This window comes from Thunnus thynnus, chromosome 24 (genome assembly GCF_963924715.1).
Source record: "Thunnus thynnus chromosome 24, fThuThy2.1, whole genome shotgun sequence".
NCBI lineage: Eukaryota > Metazoa > Chordata > Actinopteri > Scombriformes > Scombridae > Thunnus > Thunnus thynnus.
In genome coordinates this window covers 8,881,924-8,897,717 of record NC_089540.1, presented here as the reverse complement: position 1 = coordinate 8,897,717, position 15,794 = coordinate 8,881,924, and the positions used below count along the sequence as shown (strand labels likewise).

General features: G+C 43.6%; 1 protein-coding gene across 7 annotated transcripts in view; it reads right to left on the bottom strand.

Moving 5' to 3' along the window:
• Positions 1–15,794, bottom strand: part of raph1b (Ras association (RalGDS/AF-6) and pleckstrin homology domains 1b) — a 41,709-nt gene that overhangs the window by 16,393 nt on the left and 9,522 nt on the right. For 4 of the 7 annotated variants that reach the window (XM_067582771.1, XM_067582775.1, XM_067582776.1 and 1 more), the window contains exons 2-4: positions 11,969–12,052; positions 549–668; positions 102–207 (exon numbers count right to left, since the gene is read on the bottom strand). In XM_067582771.1, the coding sequence (XP_067438872.1) occupies positions 102–207; positions 549–668 (226 nt within the window). In that variant the 5' untranslated portion in view covers positions 11,969–12,052. Of the gene's footprint in view, positions 1–101; positions 208–548; positions 669–808; positions 948–999; positions 1,114–11,968; positions 12,053–15,794 lie in introns of those variants that run through there. The other 3 variants (XM_067582772.1, XM_067582774.1, XM_067582773.1) reach the window with 3 other exon arrangements.

Sequence of the window (15,794 nt, the reverse complement as noted above, 5' to 3'; positions counted from 1 at the left end):
GAGCGGGGAAGGGGTGTAATGATTTAATTTATCTTTTGTGGATCTGTGCTGTTATTGTCCTGATGTGGACACTATGAATGAGATGATGAGCGAGGTCTCACCGTTGATGTTGTACATCGAGAAGCGGTAGGAGAAGTTGGCCATGTTTGTCTCCTGCCTAAGTGGAGGCTTCTGCATTGCTTTCTGGGGCCTGCCATCATCCAAACTCTAGAGACACACACACAAGCAAAACATGAGGTGCATATATGCAAAAACCACTTACACATTTTGACACTCCAGTCAAAGCACATGATCTAAGCAACCATGTCTTCCTGCTAGACTCCTTAGTCACACACACACACACACACATAGACCTGCACAAACACACAAAACAAAGTGGTGGTGGGAGGGGAGTTGCTAGGATACAGTATAGGGAGACAGGATTAGCAGTGTCAAGGTTGCTATGGATACAGCCCCTTCCTTTTTCTCTGCTCTTCTACCTGTGTGAGTCTGTGTAACAAAGCACCCTTTTTTTGTGTGTGTATTTATGTGTGTGTGTGTGTATTAACCTGTGTGAGCTTGTCCAGCTCTCCCAGCCAGGCGCCAAACATCTTGTCCAGGTCCTGGTCCTCCTTATCACTGTCCTCCTCCGCTCCATGGTCGAGCTCGTCATCTGATACCTGCTCCATCTACACACAAACACACAAAGACACAGCAAGTGTGAAATTGTCAGTTGAATTGACACATGTACACACATTCACACACTACCAGATCACACCCACATAGCAGGAATGATCTAAACCAGAGAGAGAGAGGAAAAAAAAAAAACCTTCAGCTCAGCTCATGCCAACCTCACTGCCTGTTACCATGACAACCACTCACGGACCCCTAGCGGGCACCCTGTGCAGTCTATTCGGTGGAGTGCCCTGTAGTGTCTCTGCTGACACACCCAACACCTCTACTTCCAGTGAAGGATCTAAAGGAGAGGGAAGCTTCTGGAAGAAAGGAGGGGCAGATAACCTTCCTAGGGTCGGCAGACAAGCCAGAATCAAAAACCACAGGATGCTTTTCTGATCCATAAACCAGATCACAAAACCAGTGGCGTACCCACAGAGAAGATATCAATCAAACCACACTGAACACCACTAGCAGGTGGTATTAATGGCTATATGTAGTCAGTAGCAAGCTGGTTGTAACGGCCCAGCTGTGTCCTGTCAAAGGTGATGGCAGAGCTCCCTCTACTGGACACAAAGGAAAGTGGTGCAACGGCAACATGCAGCTGTGTTCCTAGTTAACTCAATTCCAGCAGCTCGTATCTGTATGGGTTACTGAAAAACATCTTTATATTGACATATTTACAGAGGTAGAAGAACTTAATCCTTCTGGGCATCACTCACATGATAAGATATGATCACATATCAGGCATGTGAGGATCTAAAGTGATGATTCACTTGCTTTTCAACTCATAACATTTACAAACATGACAAGACACTAGAATTCTCCATCTAGTCATGTGGTATTCAGTTAAAATGAAATGCCCTTAATAAAAGTTACAAAAGCAAACAACCTAACCCTTTTCAGTGTATACAAGGACACTTTATAGTAGACAAAACTGTCTAGGACAAAAACATGGAAACAGGAGCCTAACAGATAAGATAAAATGAGTCTTTTCCACTGTATTTAGCAATATGTACAGTAATGTTAATGTGTGCTGCTGACGTAGCTTTAGGTATCTTATCATTTCTAGGTCAGCCGGGTAGTCAGACTATTTAGTCAATCTGATACTACCCTAACCTGGGGAATGAATAAGCGCGCATACACACACACGCCAGTTAGCATTGAGGAACAATGTTGTCTGATCTGGTGATTCATGCGTCAAGTGCAAGGAAAGCGTGGTAGAGCACGGTAGGAGTCACGCCAGGGACGTCTGGTCAGATGCCAGAGGAAGTGAACACAGGCGCACACACACTGTTCAGTCACACGCTCGCTTACTCCACCCTTCTAGTGTGCCCCTGTTTTTGGTACAGTCCAGTGCCCCCCAATACAGTCTAGTCAGATGGAATTGTCTCAGGTAATCCCATTGATGTTTTCAGGGGGGGGGGGTGTCATTCCCTCCCGTTATCCAAGCTGTGTGGTGTCAGTCGCTAGTGGGGACTGTACCAAACCAGGATTAACCCCTCTGACGACCCCTGTTCGTTTGAAACATCTGTGTGTGTATGTGTTTAAGCCTTTATGGTTACACAGAATACTTGCTAGCAATCTAGAAGTCATGCTTTGTTATTGCAAGGTAATAAAACAGGCAGTAGGTTAAAGGCAATAAAACAGGCTGCGTTTGGCAAAGCAAACAGGAATATGATAGCAGCCCCATTGAAAATCGGTCAGGTGAACACAAACACACACACACACACGGAGCAGTTGAGGGGCGCTTGTTTCGGATCAGAAGCGGCCACATTCCAGACGGCACACGTGTTCTGCTCCTTAAATTCACTTTATGTGCTGCATGTACAAATATACTCCCCTCTGTAGCCCCGACCTCCCATCTCATTCCAGCCTTTGTGTCTCTACAGACAAGCCAAAGCTGCCACTGCTGTGTGTGTGTGTGTGTGTGTGTGTGTGTGTGTGAGTCTGCATTACAGTGTTGATGACAGATAGTTTCCTGCTTTAGCACACTCATCAAATACAGGAGGACTTGTAATGTTGTCGGGAAAGATGGCATCCAAGTATGTGAGTCAAGTCAAGTGAGTGTATGTGTGTGTGTGTGTGTGTGTGTGTGTGTGTGTGTGTGTGTGTGTGTGTCAGAGAGAAATTATATCCACGCACTCATTAACATGTGTGGGAGTCAGAACAGGAAATGACCAGGATGTGCAGAATTCCTAATTTCCCCCATGGCCCCGTTTCTTGGCAGGAAATCTCCAGCTGTCCTTCAGTTCATCCGTGCCACTTATTTGGGGGAACGGGAGGGACTTGCGGGTGGAAGGTTGGTTCAGCTGACCCGGTGGTTTACCAGAAAAATGACAAAATTATATGCCATTGTTTAAGTGACATCTTCTACCACTGAAGAACCATTTGTTTATTTAACTACCCTCAAACATGGCTCAATTAGGGAGCAAATGGAGCCACAATGCCACACTGGACTATTTGGGGGTTCCCCAGTATGAATACTCCTACCCAGTAAGGCATGACATCATGGCTAGCTGAAGGCAGACAGGAAGAGGAAACAGCTAAAAATCAAATGAGCCTGCATTGTGTTAGCATGTATCCTCTGAGCTGCTTCCATATGTAAATACACGAGCAAGAAAGCAAGTCGCACTGCAGGACACTTTTAACAGCTGTGTTTAAACAGCAATGAGCCTGCGGTCCCTCACATATACTGTGGTTATACACACATTTGCGGGTGGCTGTAGATGCATATTCTTTCTAATTGTGAGAAGACTTAAAATAAAAATAGAAAAATGACACAAAAAAAACCAAACGGCACATTGAAAATAGCTCTGCTGCTGTCATTCTAATGGAATCAGAGCCTCAATGGCAGATGCTGCTGCTGCAGGTTTAAGTGAATTACCACTGAGGCCCCTGCTTTTAAGCTTATGGAGCATGACCTGAGAGAGACACAGGGATGAGAGGAAGCTGTGTGTGTGAGTGTGTGTGTGTGTGTGTCATCGCAAACCAAACAGCAGCCACAGCCCTTTTTTTTTTTATCTCCTGATAACGCAGGATCCCTCCCTCTTGTCTAAGCATGACTGGCACTCATCTGTCTCCTGTGACTGGGTGGCTCATAGGTCTAGGGTGAAAGGTCAAAGGTCAGAGATCTTCCCCAGCAGAGTCCCTCTCTGCAGCCTTTTGCTCTGTCCCTTGTAAACACTACAACGACTTCCTGCTGATGCCACAGCGCCGGCAGAGGTAGATGAAGAATGCAGAGACGAACAAAAAGAGGAAGATGAAAAGTGTGCTCTGGGAAAAATTGAATCTCTCTACAGCTAGCATCCAGTGCTAAGGAGGATGAAGAGGTGGTGGAGGATGAGGAGGAGGAGGACATGTCTATCTTTAGACTAAGTCATTCATATCACAGTGTCATGAGGATTGGAAACGGGAGCGGTGTAAAGACTAGATGTTAAGTCACTGTAAAAAGAGGAGAACTTTTCCAAAGTTTGCACTAATTACAACAAACTCTGAGACAACTGGCAACCTTCTGAATATTAATAAAAAATAGGTTTTAAAGTGGCAGTTTTTCAACCAAGTAGCTCCAGACATATCATGCCTAAATCATGCAAACTGATTACAGTACACACTGTTGTTTGGTCACAGACAGTAGTACCTAAAAATACGATTATCCTCTATGAAAAGTAGGTCAATGATTGAGAATGAGGACCATCACTTGAGGCTAGAAAACAAGCAGCCATATTGGCTGAAAAGTGAACTCGCTGACTTCTTGTCACACGACTTGGAACAACTGATGCTGCCTGAGGGTCATTTTGGCACCGAATGTGACAAACAAATAAAGTCGCTCCAAACCGCAGGCGAGCCTTTAGGTTAGTGACAGAGACATTTGAAGTTCATTATAGTGCATCAGATCTTGTAGGGAAATACATTCTCAGCAACTGACCCGTTCTAAATATTTAGGACCAACTCCAGTTCTAACTTTATCTCTAGGGTGGGAGGAAACCCGAGCACCCGAAGGAAACCAATGAAAACATGATGAGAATGTACAAACTTCCCTAAAGAAGTCGAACTTCGCTAAGAAGCCCCCAGCTGGTGGTCTAACATCTTCTTGCTGTGAGGTGACGGTGAGAAAGAGAAGGAGAGAAAAAAAAAAAAAAAAAAAAAAAGCAGGCAGAGAGGAAAGAAAGACACACAAGTATTTGGGTGTGACAGACAGAAAAAGGGAGACATGACATCATGGTTCAGATTAGGTCTCGGTGGCGTGCTATTTCTTAATTCAGTTTGCATGATGGGGACAGAGAGCTGTTGTTCATTTGGTTCACATAAAGCTGAATCTTGGGTGGACGAACACGGCGGTGATGATGGTTTTTGGGTAGTTTACAAGGACTGTAACATTTTCTAGTCACTATTGGATTCATTACAAAACATTGCAAACATTCTGATTGTATCATCCCATTCATCATTACTTCAACCCACTAGAAAAAATAGCACTTTTCAGGGTGGTACGTTTCCTTGTGGTGCTCTTTTTGTTCTCTCTCTACCCAGTTCTTCTTCTTTTTATTAAAAGTAAATCACAAACAGAGACACTGTTGCTGCTGCTGTAAAGTAACTTCCTGTGTGTGTGTGTGGAAATGCCCAAATTTCCAAAGTTCTGCTCTTTTCCATACTATTCAAATGCATGTCCGTATCCTGGTCACTGCACTGAATTTAATACATTTTTCTGACAACAAACAAAACAGCTAATTGATTCCACGCAACGTCAAAACACAACAGAATGGACAACAGGTCCCAATGTTATATGGCAGCTGCTTGATGACAGTGTCAGCGCCACCTGCTCTGTTCACAGTCTAACATTCAAATGTTGAATTGCTCCCAACATTTGAGTTACAAATGAATCCTTTCATATTTCAATCACACAGGAAACAGGAGGGCAGGGACGTGGAATATGACCAAAGCTGTGATGACTGAGTGGGTGTTTCCACCAAGCGCTGCTAAGTAGACTATTTTCAGACTAAATACTCCACCTAGACATGTTTTCTGCATATGAGGGAGTCAGTCATTTGGCTCTCATCTCCACCTCGGAAAAAAACTGCAAATTACACAAAAAAAACCAACCTCCAAAGCCACCTTACCCTCACAACTCTTTCCATTTTTCTCTCAAATTGTCATCATAAAAGATCATTTTACACAAATATCTGACACCTCTCTTCTAAAAATACTCCCGACGCATCACATCGTCCCACCACAGCGAGGGAAAACTGAAACGATGACTGTGCATGGAGGTCGACAAACAGCAGGACAGTTATAGAAACTCAGTGAACTCTTATGGGTCTTGGCTGTAAATAGAAAGTGGGAATTCTTGAGAGTTTAGTGGGACGCAAACGCTCACGCTGGCTCTCCGGGGGCAGATGCAGACAAAACTCAAACAAGAGGTAAAGCATTTAGCATATCCGTGACTAAGAATAGCTCCAGACACAGTCATTCGCCAGAATAGTAAAGGGCCAACATATTCTAAATGATGCTGAACGACTCCGGGGGGGGAAAATGTGTGTGAGAAACACCAAGAGGGAATGGTGCGTCATTTTGAGAGGAAGTGAGGTGATTATGCATGTTTGAAGGGTCAAGTCCTGCATCTATTTTACCCTTTGCAGAAGGTAAATATTTCTCACAGTGGCTAATTTTAATCTACCAGCTATACAAGTGCTGTTTTGTATAAATACCAGTAAATATTTCCTTGTAAACTCCCTGGTGACGACTTCCTAGTTAAAATCCAGCAGCCTAGTTGTTCCAGAAGCTGCTGCTCATTTGAAATAACTGTTAATGACTCCAATTTGAATACACAAACTACATATTAATGCTTTCATACGCTGTAAAATGATTTACACAACTATCCAAATTTATGGTAATCTTCCAAGTCAGCTTTCCCCTCCCTTAAATGTGATGTGGAAAAAAACAGAAGCACATAAAACAAAATGCTCAACTGCTGCACTCTCAAAAAAAAACAAACACAAAATGCATAAATCTCCTCTCCTCTCTTCTCTCCTCCTGACCTCCTTTCTTTCCTTCTTTCTATCTCTCTCTCTCCTCATCTGGTGTGAAATGTGCCCCTGACCTGTGAGACTGTGAATCACCTATTACAAATACATGTGTCTGATTGTCATCATAGCCTGCTTGGCCTATAAACGTCCATAAAACACACTGAAACGCCAAGTGTCAAGAAATCATAATTGATGTGTCACACGGAAGCCGTTTCAAGCCATTATACAGTTTAGAGGCCCGTCTTTTGATCTTGTTTATGGCAGGAAGGCGTCTGTCAGGAATGAACAAAGTCTTTATTGCTGCTTTCTAAGGCTTGGTTTCATTGCCTTTTTTTAAATATAAAACAGATACAATCTCATAATTGTTATTTCAAGACTCCTGTTTTGAGCACAGTCTGCGGTCGTTTGCTCATTTCCGCTCCCATCCCTCCTTTCTTCCTTTGCCTTTTATTTTTCCTCGTTGACTCCCGACTCCCTCCCCCCTCCCTCTCCTCCAATCGGACAGCCTGCTGAGAGGAGCGACAGAGGCCAGAAACCAACGTCACTGCTTCAGATGGACATGTGTAAGTTAAAAATGGAAAGCGGAAACCGGCTAAAAGAACTATTTGAACAAGGGAGCGGCTAGTCAGCTAACGTCTAACTGGGTGTGGTTGGCTTGTCCAGCTCAACTGACCTGCAGTGGCCACTGATGTCGGACTCTAAAAATGACATAATACTTTATGTGTGTGTGTGTGTGTATAATTAGGGATGGGGACAAATAGCAGTGGGTAGTAACACTTATGTGCTCTATAGCAAAGCAAAGATTTACCTGCAGACTCTGTTACTATTAAAAATGATTAATAGCTCATGTTTAGTAGATTCTGAGAGATTTCATTATGAAGTATTCGACATTTCCCCTCAACCTTTCTACTTAAGTGTTCATGACAGCAAAGCAAAAGATTTTCATGTAATAAGAAATTATAGAATATAAATATAACACTTTTTGTACAGAAAATGCTAGATATCTTGTTCCTGCATTGGATTCTGGTCAGTTGAGTCTAGTGTCTAGCTGCTTTCTCTTCCTCCTCTCTAATAGATTTCTTCTGGTATATACTCACTCATAGGAAGAGCAAAATGGAAAGTCTATAATTCTGACAGATTCTGAGACGTTTACCGTTGACATTTTAACTGTCTGCTTAAAAACAGTCATGCAGATGTCGGCCATATGTAAGAAAAATACAGCACCGCGCAGCAAAACAGGTCCACAAATGCAATTATTAACATTATATTTTCTGGTTAGGATTCGCACGTTAACCACAAACTTTCCCCATGTAATTGGTAAAAAAAAAAAAAAAATTGAGACTGAGGTTAAAAGTTGGCAGCGACAAGATAGAAATGTATAATATATATGTTTTTGAGTGGTGCTTTGTAGAAGAAGGTTGAAGGTTGTGTAAGAAGATATAATTTGATAATAATAGATATAAATATATACACACACACACACACACACGCACTACGTACAGCGACAAGAAGCCTCGCCTCAAAATGAAAGCTGCCAGCTTTGCGTTGGAGGGGTTAGTCAGCATGATATTAAAAAAATATCAGTATCATGATATCATTTTAAGAAAAATATTGCCCACCCCTTTCACCAAAGCATGGTAGCTTTAATGTGTATGTGCACTCAGACAGAGCCACTTCCATCCTACTGATTTATTATTTAAGACAAGACAACTTGACACATGTCACATAAAAGAAGAGAGCATAACAGGAGGAGGGCATGATGGATAGGTACAATAATGGAGGGAGGGAGACAGCTATTGGGATGTGAATAAAGAGGAGGGCCTGATGGCCAAAACAACAGCTCCAGTGTCAATTAGTCAAGTGCCACCAACAGCCTGCTAGCAGAGGAAGAGCTCGAACACAAACACACATACGAGCTCACTCAGGCGCGGCATGACACACAGTGAGCCACTGTGGCCAATTAGGAAGGGGCCGAGAAAGAGGTGGGGGACGGAGAGAAGGGGAAAAAGATGAGGAGGATGTCAGAGGGGGACAGATGGAAAGGGAGTCGGGAGGGGGGGGTTGAGGACGGAGATGGAGAGAGAGGAAGAGCAGGAGAAAACGAGACGAGGGAGGAGAGGGAGCATGAAAACGCACGGTCACACTGGTGGGCGGTAGGTGTGAGGATTCAGCAGAGAGCCAAACTTCAGCTGGCCCGCATCTATTTCTAACAGCCGCTGCCATGGCAACACACATGCACACTTCCACTTTGACATGCTCCGCAGACAAGACATGCAGCTATCACAAGGCTCCAGTGTTAGACTGGCCTAGATCCTCAGCAGTAACTAACATATTGATGTGATGTTTCCACTTTCCGTCCCGCAGGGAGTCCATCTGCTTGTTCATTAGAACAACAGAGAATTCATCTGACGTTTCTCTAGATTTCCATAATTTTCCACTACTTCATGTTATGCTAATACAAGAAACAAACAGAGGTGATTGTTGGGTAAAATGGCTGACTTCAAATATAGAGGCATGCTAAAAATCAAGCATGTGAGTGAAATCTCCCCTTGTCTTATGTGTCTGTGTGTGTCTCACTCTCTCGCTTTCGTTCTGACTGTCTCTCTCTCTCTTGCGCACAAACACGCTGGGGATGTGTCAGCTTCCCTGCGTCGCTCCGGGGGCAGCGGTCCAAATGTGAAATCAATAGTCTTGTCCCTGCCCCTCAGGAGATCGGGTTACACACACACACACACACACACACCCACGTACGTATACACACATAAAGGGGCTCAGGTGGTCTGCTGCAGTAGGCTCACACACACACACACATACACACTTTTAAAACATGATGCAGCACTGCAGCAGCAGCAGCAGACAACAGAGGCTGACTGCTGAAAGGACACAGCCAGACATTAAAAAAACAGGCAACACTTAAAACAATGAGGCAATCTTTTTTGTGGAATTGATGTGCTTAGTCATGCAAGCACCATGCAAATTATTTTATGCATGGTCAGGTATTCATGTGTAGTGCTACAATGTAAAGAACCTGCTTTAACTTGCAGTATGTAGGTAAATGGGTTCTGGTTGTATCTAGGACACTGGGCAAAAAAAACCCCACCCAGTAGCCAAGACTGGCTCCATATCAATGTCAGCTTTTGCAAATGTCTTCCACTCATGAGTGAAAATTCAGGCATGCCACTGTCTTTTTAAAATGTTCAGAACCCTCCCATCTTGTTATCATCTATTCTAAATAATAAAAACCATTATGGTGCCAACAGAAAGCCTCTTTCATAATGCTTTTGTTGCTTGGTCGAGCGGAACAGGAGGTTTACATCTGCCACCTGTTAGGGAATACAAAGCACAGTAGGTATAACATACTGCACAAGCAACACACACACACACACGCACGCACACACAGATGGATAACCCGAGCGTGAACAACACATTCCTCCTGCAACAAGCCGGCCATGTGCAATGTGCTGTACCTAAAAGGCAGAGAGAAAACACACATGAGTGTGCGCACATGCCACCAGCAGCTGGGAATGTCTTCTCCTCCATGAGCGTACTACGTTTCCCATCTCCCCCCTTTGCTCAGTCCTTCAACCCCATAACCCCCTGCAGCTGGCCAGTGATTGGCTGCTGCTGAAAGGCTTCTTGTTAGCTGAATTTGACACAACTGTCCAAGTGTGTGTTTGTGTGTGAGTGTCTCATCAAAGAGACGCAAAGTTTGTTTTCTGCTGCACCAATATTGCCACCGTTTCACTTTTGGAACGCACGCATGCACACACACACACAAACACACACACAGACTTCAGTATTTTTTTCAATTCCCAAAGGTGCTTTGTGGTCGCAACTTGTACGCCTTCAAGAACAGCGGAGGAGATAGTTTCAAGGACAAATGGTTGCTATGACGACCACATCACCAGAAAAATGTAAACCATTGTCTTGCATGTGTGTGATGTACATGTTTAACAATATCAACAGCTGAGTGTCAAAGTCAGTAAGCATCCCCAGATGACAACCCCCTCCTCCTCCTCCTCCTCCTCCTCCTCCTCCGCAAACACATGACACACACACACACACACAGTCACCCGCCAACACGCAGCCATAAACCTCTCTGACACATACGCATCCCTACTTCCTGGAACCATTAAAGCCCATGGGGAGCAGGCTTCCTCCTCTCAGCCCCTGGACTCCATCTCCTTCCACATCGAGACCTTTTTACACATGATGGGTTTAGTTTCCAAGATGAAAATAATCCAGTGTACGTCTGGGCCTTTATCCATACACATTTTCCCCCCCATTACCGTTTTCTAGACATTTTTCATTTTTAAATACTTTGACCAGACCTGTACTCTATTTTCCAACTTAACAAGGCCAGGTCTATAACTTTTAAAACATGAATAAGAACACTATTCATTCCCAGTCATGAATGGAAAAGTAATGTCTAAGTATAATTTAGGGAGTGATATGCGTAATAGATCAATCATTACTCCTTAGTTAAAATTCTGTGTGTCTATTGACAACAGGCTAAACATTAATAGGAAAAACACTTGCGTCACACAGCGAAAAACAGTGTTCCAAAAATAGATTTCCTTGTCGTGCGAGTGATCAATCTGAAAATGAGTATGTTATGCAATCGCTTGATCTGTGAAAATAACCATCACTTGTATAAATAACGGGGGGGGAAAAATTGAGACTCTAGGTTCCAAATTCAACACAGATCTGTGATAATGAGAGAAGAATAAAGGCTCACTGAAAGGAGCTTCTCTTCGCGACAGACCACAGGCATGGTTCGCCCTCACATGGTTCCACTTTAGTCAGGAATTATCTCCTTCGGCGAGGAAGACTCTCCCCCTGACAAGATCCTCAGAGGCTTGACTCCTCTTTCATTTGGCTTTGATTTACAAGGACTTCTGACTGAGGCTTTTAGGGTGGTGGAGGGGGTGAAGCCACCAGCTCTTTACCTCTCTTCACAACAAACAACAAACACATGGATCCACGCTGTCAACCGCAGATTCCGCCTACTGAAAAATGTAAAGCTGCGAGGTGACAGACAATAGCAGGTTCCAGCACGTGATACCTCAGACGTGCGTGTCGGAGGCGCTGCGATAAAGCCGGCGTTTTGAGACCACCTTGGATATAACTTAGCTTGCTACGGCAGCAACTTGAGTTAAAATAACAATCTCTGTGGCATTCGTTTCGAAAAGCTTACTGGCATCAACGTCAGCAGCAGTTTTTCCCTTTTTTATTACCCACAAAAGTAGCAATGGCGCCATTTACTCACTCCAGTTTACAGGAACTCTTACCTCTGAAGTGGCTTTCCCTTCCTCCTACTGAGGTTAAAGGTCAGATGAAACCACCACTCCACTCCGTCACTGGGCTTTTATCCCCTAGAAAAGAGAAAAAAAAAAGAAGAAGAAGAAAATCTATGAGATATGATTTACTGTCTATTTTTGTGGCTGCAGTGGCAAAACACAATCCACATTATGGTCACCTCATCCAAGGCCATTAGTCAGTGAAATTCCAAACTTATGGATCGACTTTGTTTGTTCTCACTGCACTGCGGGAGAATTCAGGAACTTGGCAGCAGGCAGCTGGAGGGGAGCAGACCGATTTCACTGTCACAAGAATGCAGAGGATTAACTATAGAGGGTGCTTGAGCGGGAGACTTAACTACGCACATACAAAATGACACGCACAGCCCTGAAAGACACTTATCGCAAAGCTCTGAAAGCAATCAAGCGCAGCTCTCCCTTCATTATAAACTCTCTTCATCATTACTGCGAGATTAAGAATGTGACATTTGAGCTGCACAGGCCTTCTTCATTTGACTACAAAGCCTTCTCTACACACACACACACACGGCCAACCCTAATAAGCATGGCAACCACCACAGGCTGATAATTTCACGACATGAGTCAGAATAGAAAACCTTTGCAAAATTCTTACTTGTGTATTGACTTTGACTCACCGATCTCTACCAGCTGACTGGCATTGAACGTTTCGGCGAATCATTGACTCACCTACATCAGTGCTGACTCATACCAGCCTAACCTTATTTCATCTGAAACAATCTGGATGGTGGATCATAATCTGGTGACAAAATGTAATTTGGGCTGCTGGGGTTGTAAGGTTACAACATGCTGAGCTGGCCAGGAAATATCAATGCTATGATTTGGTCTTATTTACTTTGTGTGTGTGTGTGTGTGTGTGTGTGTGTATGTGTGTGAGTGTGAGAGGTAGGCAGCTGATGTTGTGGCTAACTACTAGGAAGCTATTCCCGCTGGCCTCAGCTGTTCCTTCGTTTTTCTCCGCACCAACTGTTGTTCCCCCCGCAGCATGTGGCCAAAAAAAAAAAAAAGTGTGTGCGTGTGAGTGCATGTTTTCACAGCAAACAGGCTTCTTGCAACAGGGAGAGAGTGTCAGGAAGAGCATGAGTTTGTGTGCTTATGTGCGTGTAAAACACACAATCGCCCGCTCAGACAACAACAACAAGTCACCCCCGCGCCTCCCCCGACTTCCCCCAACAACAACCATCTCTCTGGTGTAATTTGCACACAGTTAACGTGTGATATCACTCAGTCAACACAAGGCCATTGAACAGGTGTGCTAGTGACACATGGATCAGTGCAGCTGCGGGGGGGAACACAGTTGCTCCAGTCACAACAGCGCGATAGCCGGCGGGCAGCTGCTCCGACGCCGAAAACAAAGGCAGGGCCTGCGACACATGCACAGACAAACATGACCAACTCATGACTGAGGAGCACTGGTGGCAAGTCACTTCAAAATAAACTTTTAAAAAGATTCAAATTAAAGAATTCCTGACATGACATATCATCTTCCTCTTCAGTTTCCCTGTAAATTCTGGGAGGACAATGGGTTTTTTTTTTTGGTCCTGCAGAGCCATTACAGCTCTGGTACACAACTAATCTGGGTATGAAAAGTATAAATACTTACATGCACCTGTATTTAGCTACACAGAATGCAATGACTTTACAGCAACATGCCCTGGCAACTCCGTGGATACTATAAAAACACACACAACTGCGACCAAAAGGTGCCCTGGGTACAACAGTAAGTTTCAACAGATTTTTTTTTGTGGCCTACATTAGAGCCCCACTTCGACAACAGACCGAGGGGGGAAAACACAGGCTCCTGTGTAGTGGACACAGGTGTGTCCTTGTACACCCACACTTCCTGCATTAACTGCAATCCTTCGGGGCAGCTCGTTTCCCGTCGGGGCAGGAAGTGGGAAGGAGGGAAGGGCAATGGGCTGATGATGTCACAGGAAAAGAAAGACAGGATTGTGTTGTAGGGGAAGCACAGAAAATGAGTAAGCAGCGGACGAGCGGAGCCGAACACTTGATAAATGTGTCTCCAATCTGTGACTTCTTTCACCAATTACACTGTAAAAAGTACTTCCTGTGATGAGAATTTTAGTCAGCATCATACATCTATAAACACACACATACTAGACTGATCCCAAACACACATTAAAGAAAAGCAAATATGACACACACGCCACCACACAGAGTCTTTGTTACTCAGGATGACACAACACATTAACTGGACAGATCAGAGTACAATGTGCCCCTTAGACATTTATGTAGAACTCATTCACTCATGCTGTGTTCAATTATGTTATTCAATTCTAATTTTGCAACAGATTATATAACAATCCTCTATTCTACTCCACCATTTTCAAATGATTTTACTTCCTATAAAGACAGTCAGAATGCCAAAGCTATTATAGCCATTATCATACCAGCGTTATCTGTTATTACAGAGGAATGGTCAGCATCACATCTGATATGGCATTTTCATATATTTGAATACATAAAATTAGAAAAATAAACTATATATATACACCATTATGACTCTCCAGTTAAACTGATATGACTGATCCACATGACATATTTTCTTTGTCATTTAGAACAACATAAGTGATCAGAAAGATGGTCAAAATAACAGAAATAAAGACAAAAACTGTAATTCTCTCTTTAGGTTTTGGCACACCCACACATTAAATGAAATCTTTTGTGACGACCTCATTGTAGGAAGACATGATGGACAAATTTATCTCATTTTTTAACGCAGATTGCACAAGATCTTATGCCGTTTGATTTGAGTATTCATAAAAGACGTGAATCTATTAACAGCAGAAAACGATCGGCTACAAAAACACTATGAACTACGGCCTTATAAACAACCAAAGAGTTGAAGCAACACATCTCTTAATCTTGCGGGGTTGTAGTAGGAATGTGCCTAGATAATTTAGAGACAGCAGTCTCCTGGTTATCTGTAACGTTGCAAGATAATAAATCTACTAACAATTTAAAAATCATAATAATAACCATCCACCATTCTATAAACACTGTGTAAAGTCTGCTCCAAACTACACCCACACACACAAAAAAAAAAACACCACTCTTCGTGACTCAACAGAGACGGCAGATAAATGATTAAAGATGCATTCCGCTCATTCCTGTGTCGCATGATTAGATAGCATCTGCAAATGTGATTTATTATGTGTTCTGCGGAACACGGCGAGGCAGAGACCATTCGGCGCGATAATCTGGCGGTGACCTCTGATTCACGACACAAAAATGGACACACTTCCTCGTTCACCAATAATCTGGATGACGACGGCTGGACTGAGAGAGAGCTATCGATCAGAAAGGGCCAACAGCATCTTAATCTGGTTTGAGAGCTACGTAAGGCCTTAGCAGTGACCCTGAGCGCTCTTGTAAGGGCACTGAGGTAAAGCATCAGTCAGCTGATTGATGATTCGCTACAAAGCCGATCTGCACTCAGAGGGTGCATTAGTATTGATCAGTGAACTACTTTTAAGTCAAGTGCGACTCAAAAAGCCTCCATCCTTGCAGTGACCTCTTCAGTGATTTAATGCAAAAAAAAAAAAAAAGTCAGGTGTTGTCAATGTCGTAACAACCTGCCCTCTTGACCATCTTTTTAACCTATGGTGAAGTTATTGTTGAACTATCATTTACACACTACTTTTGTTGTTCCTCCCCTCGCACACGTTGAAGTCTGGTTGTGATTACAAGGAGCTGATCTGGTCTACTCAGTGGGATTCTCCACGGTCCGTGCAGCGAGCGCTCGGCTCTGGAAAAA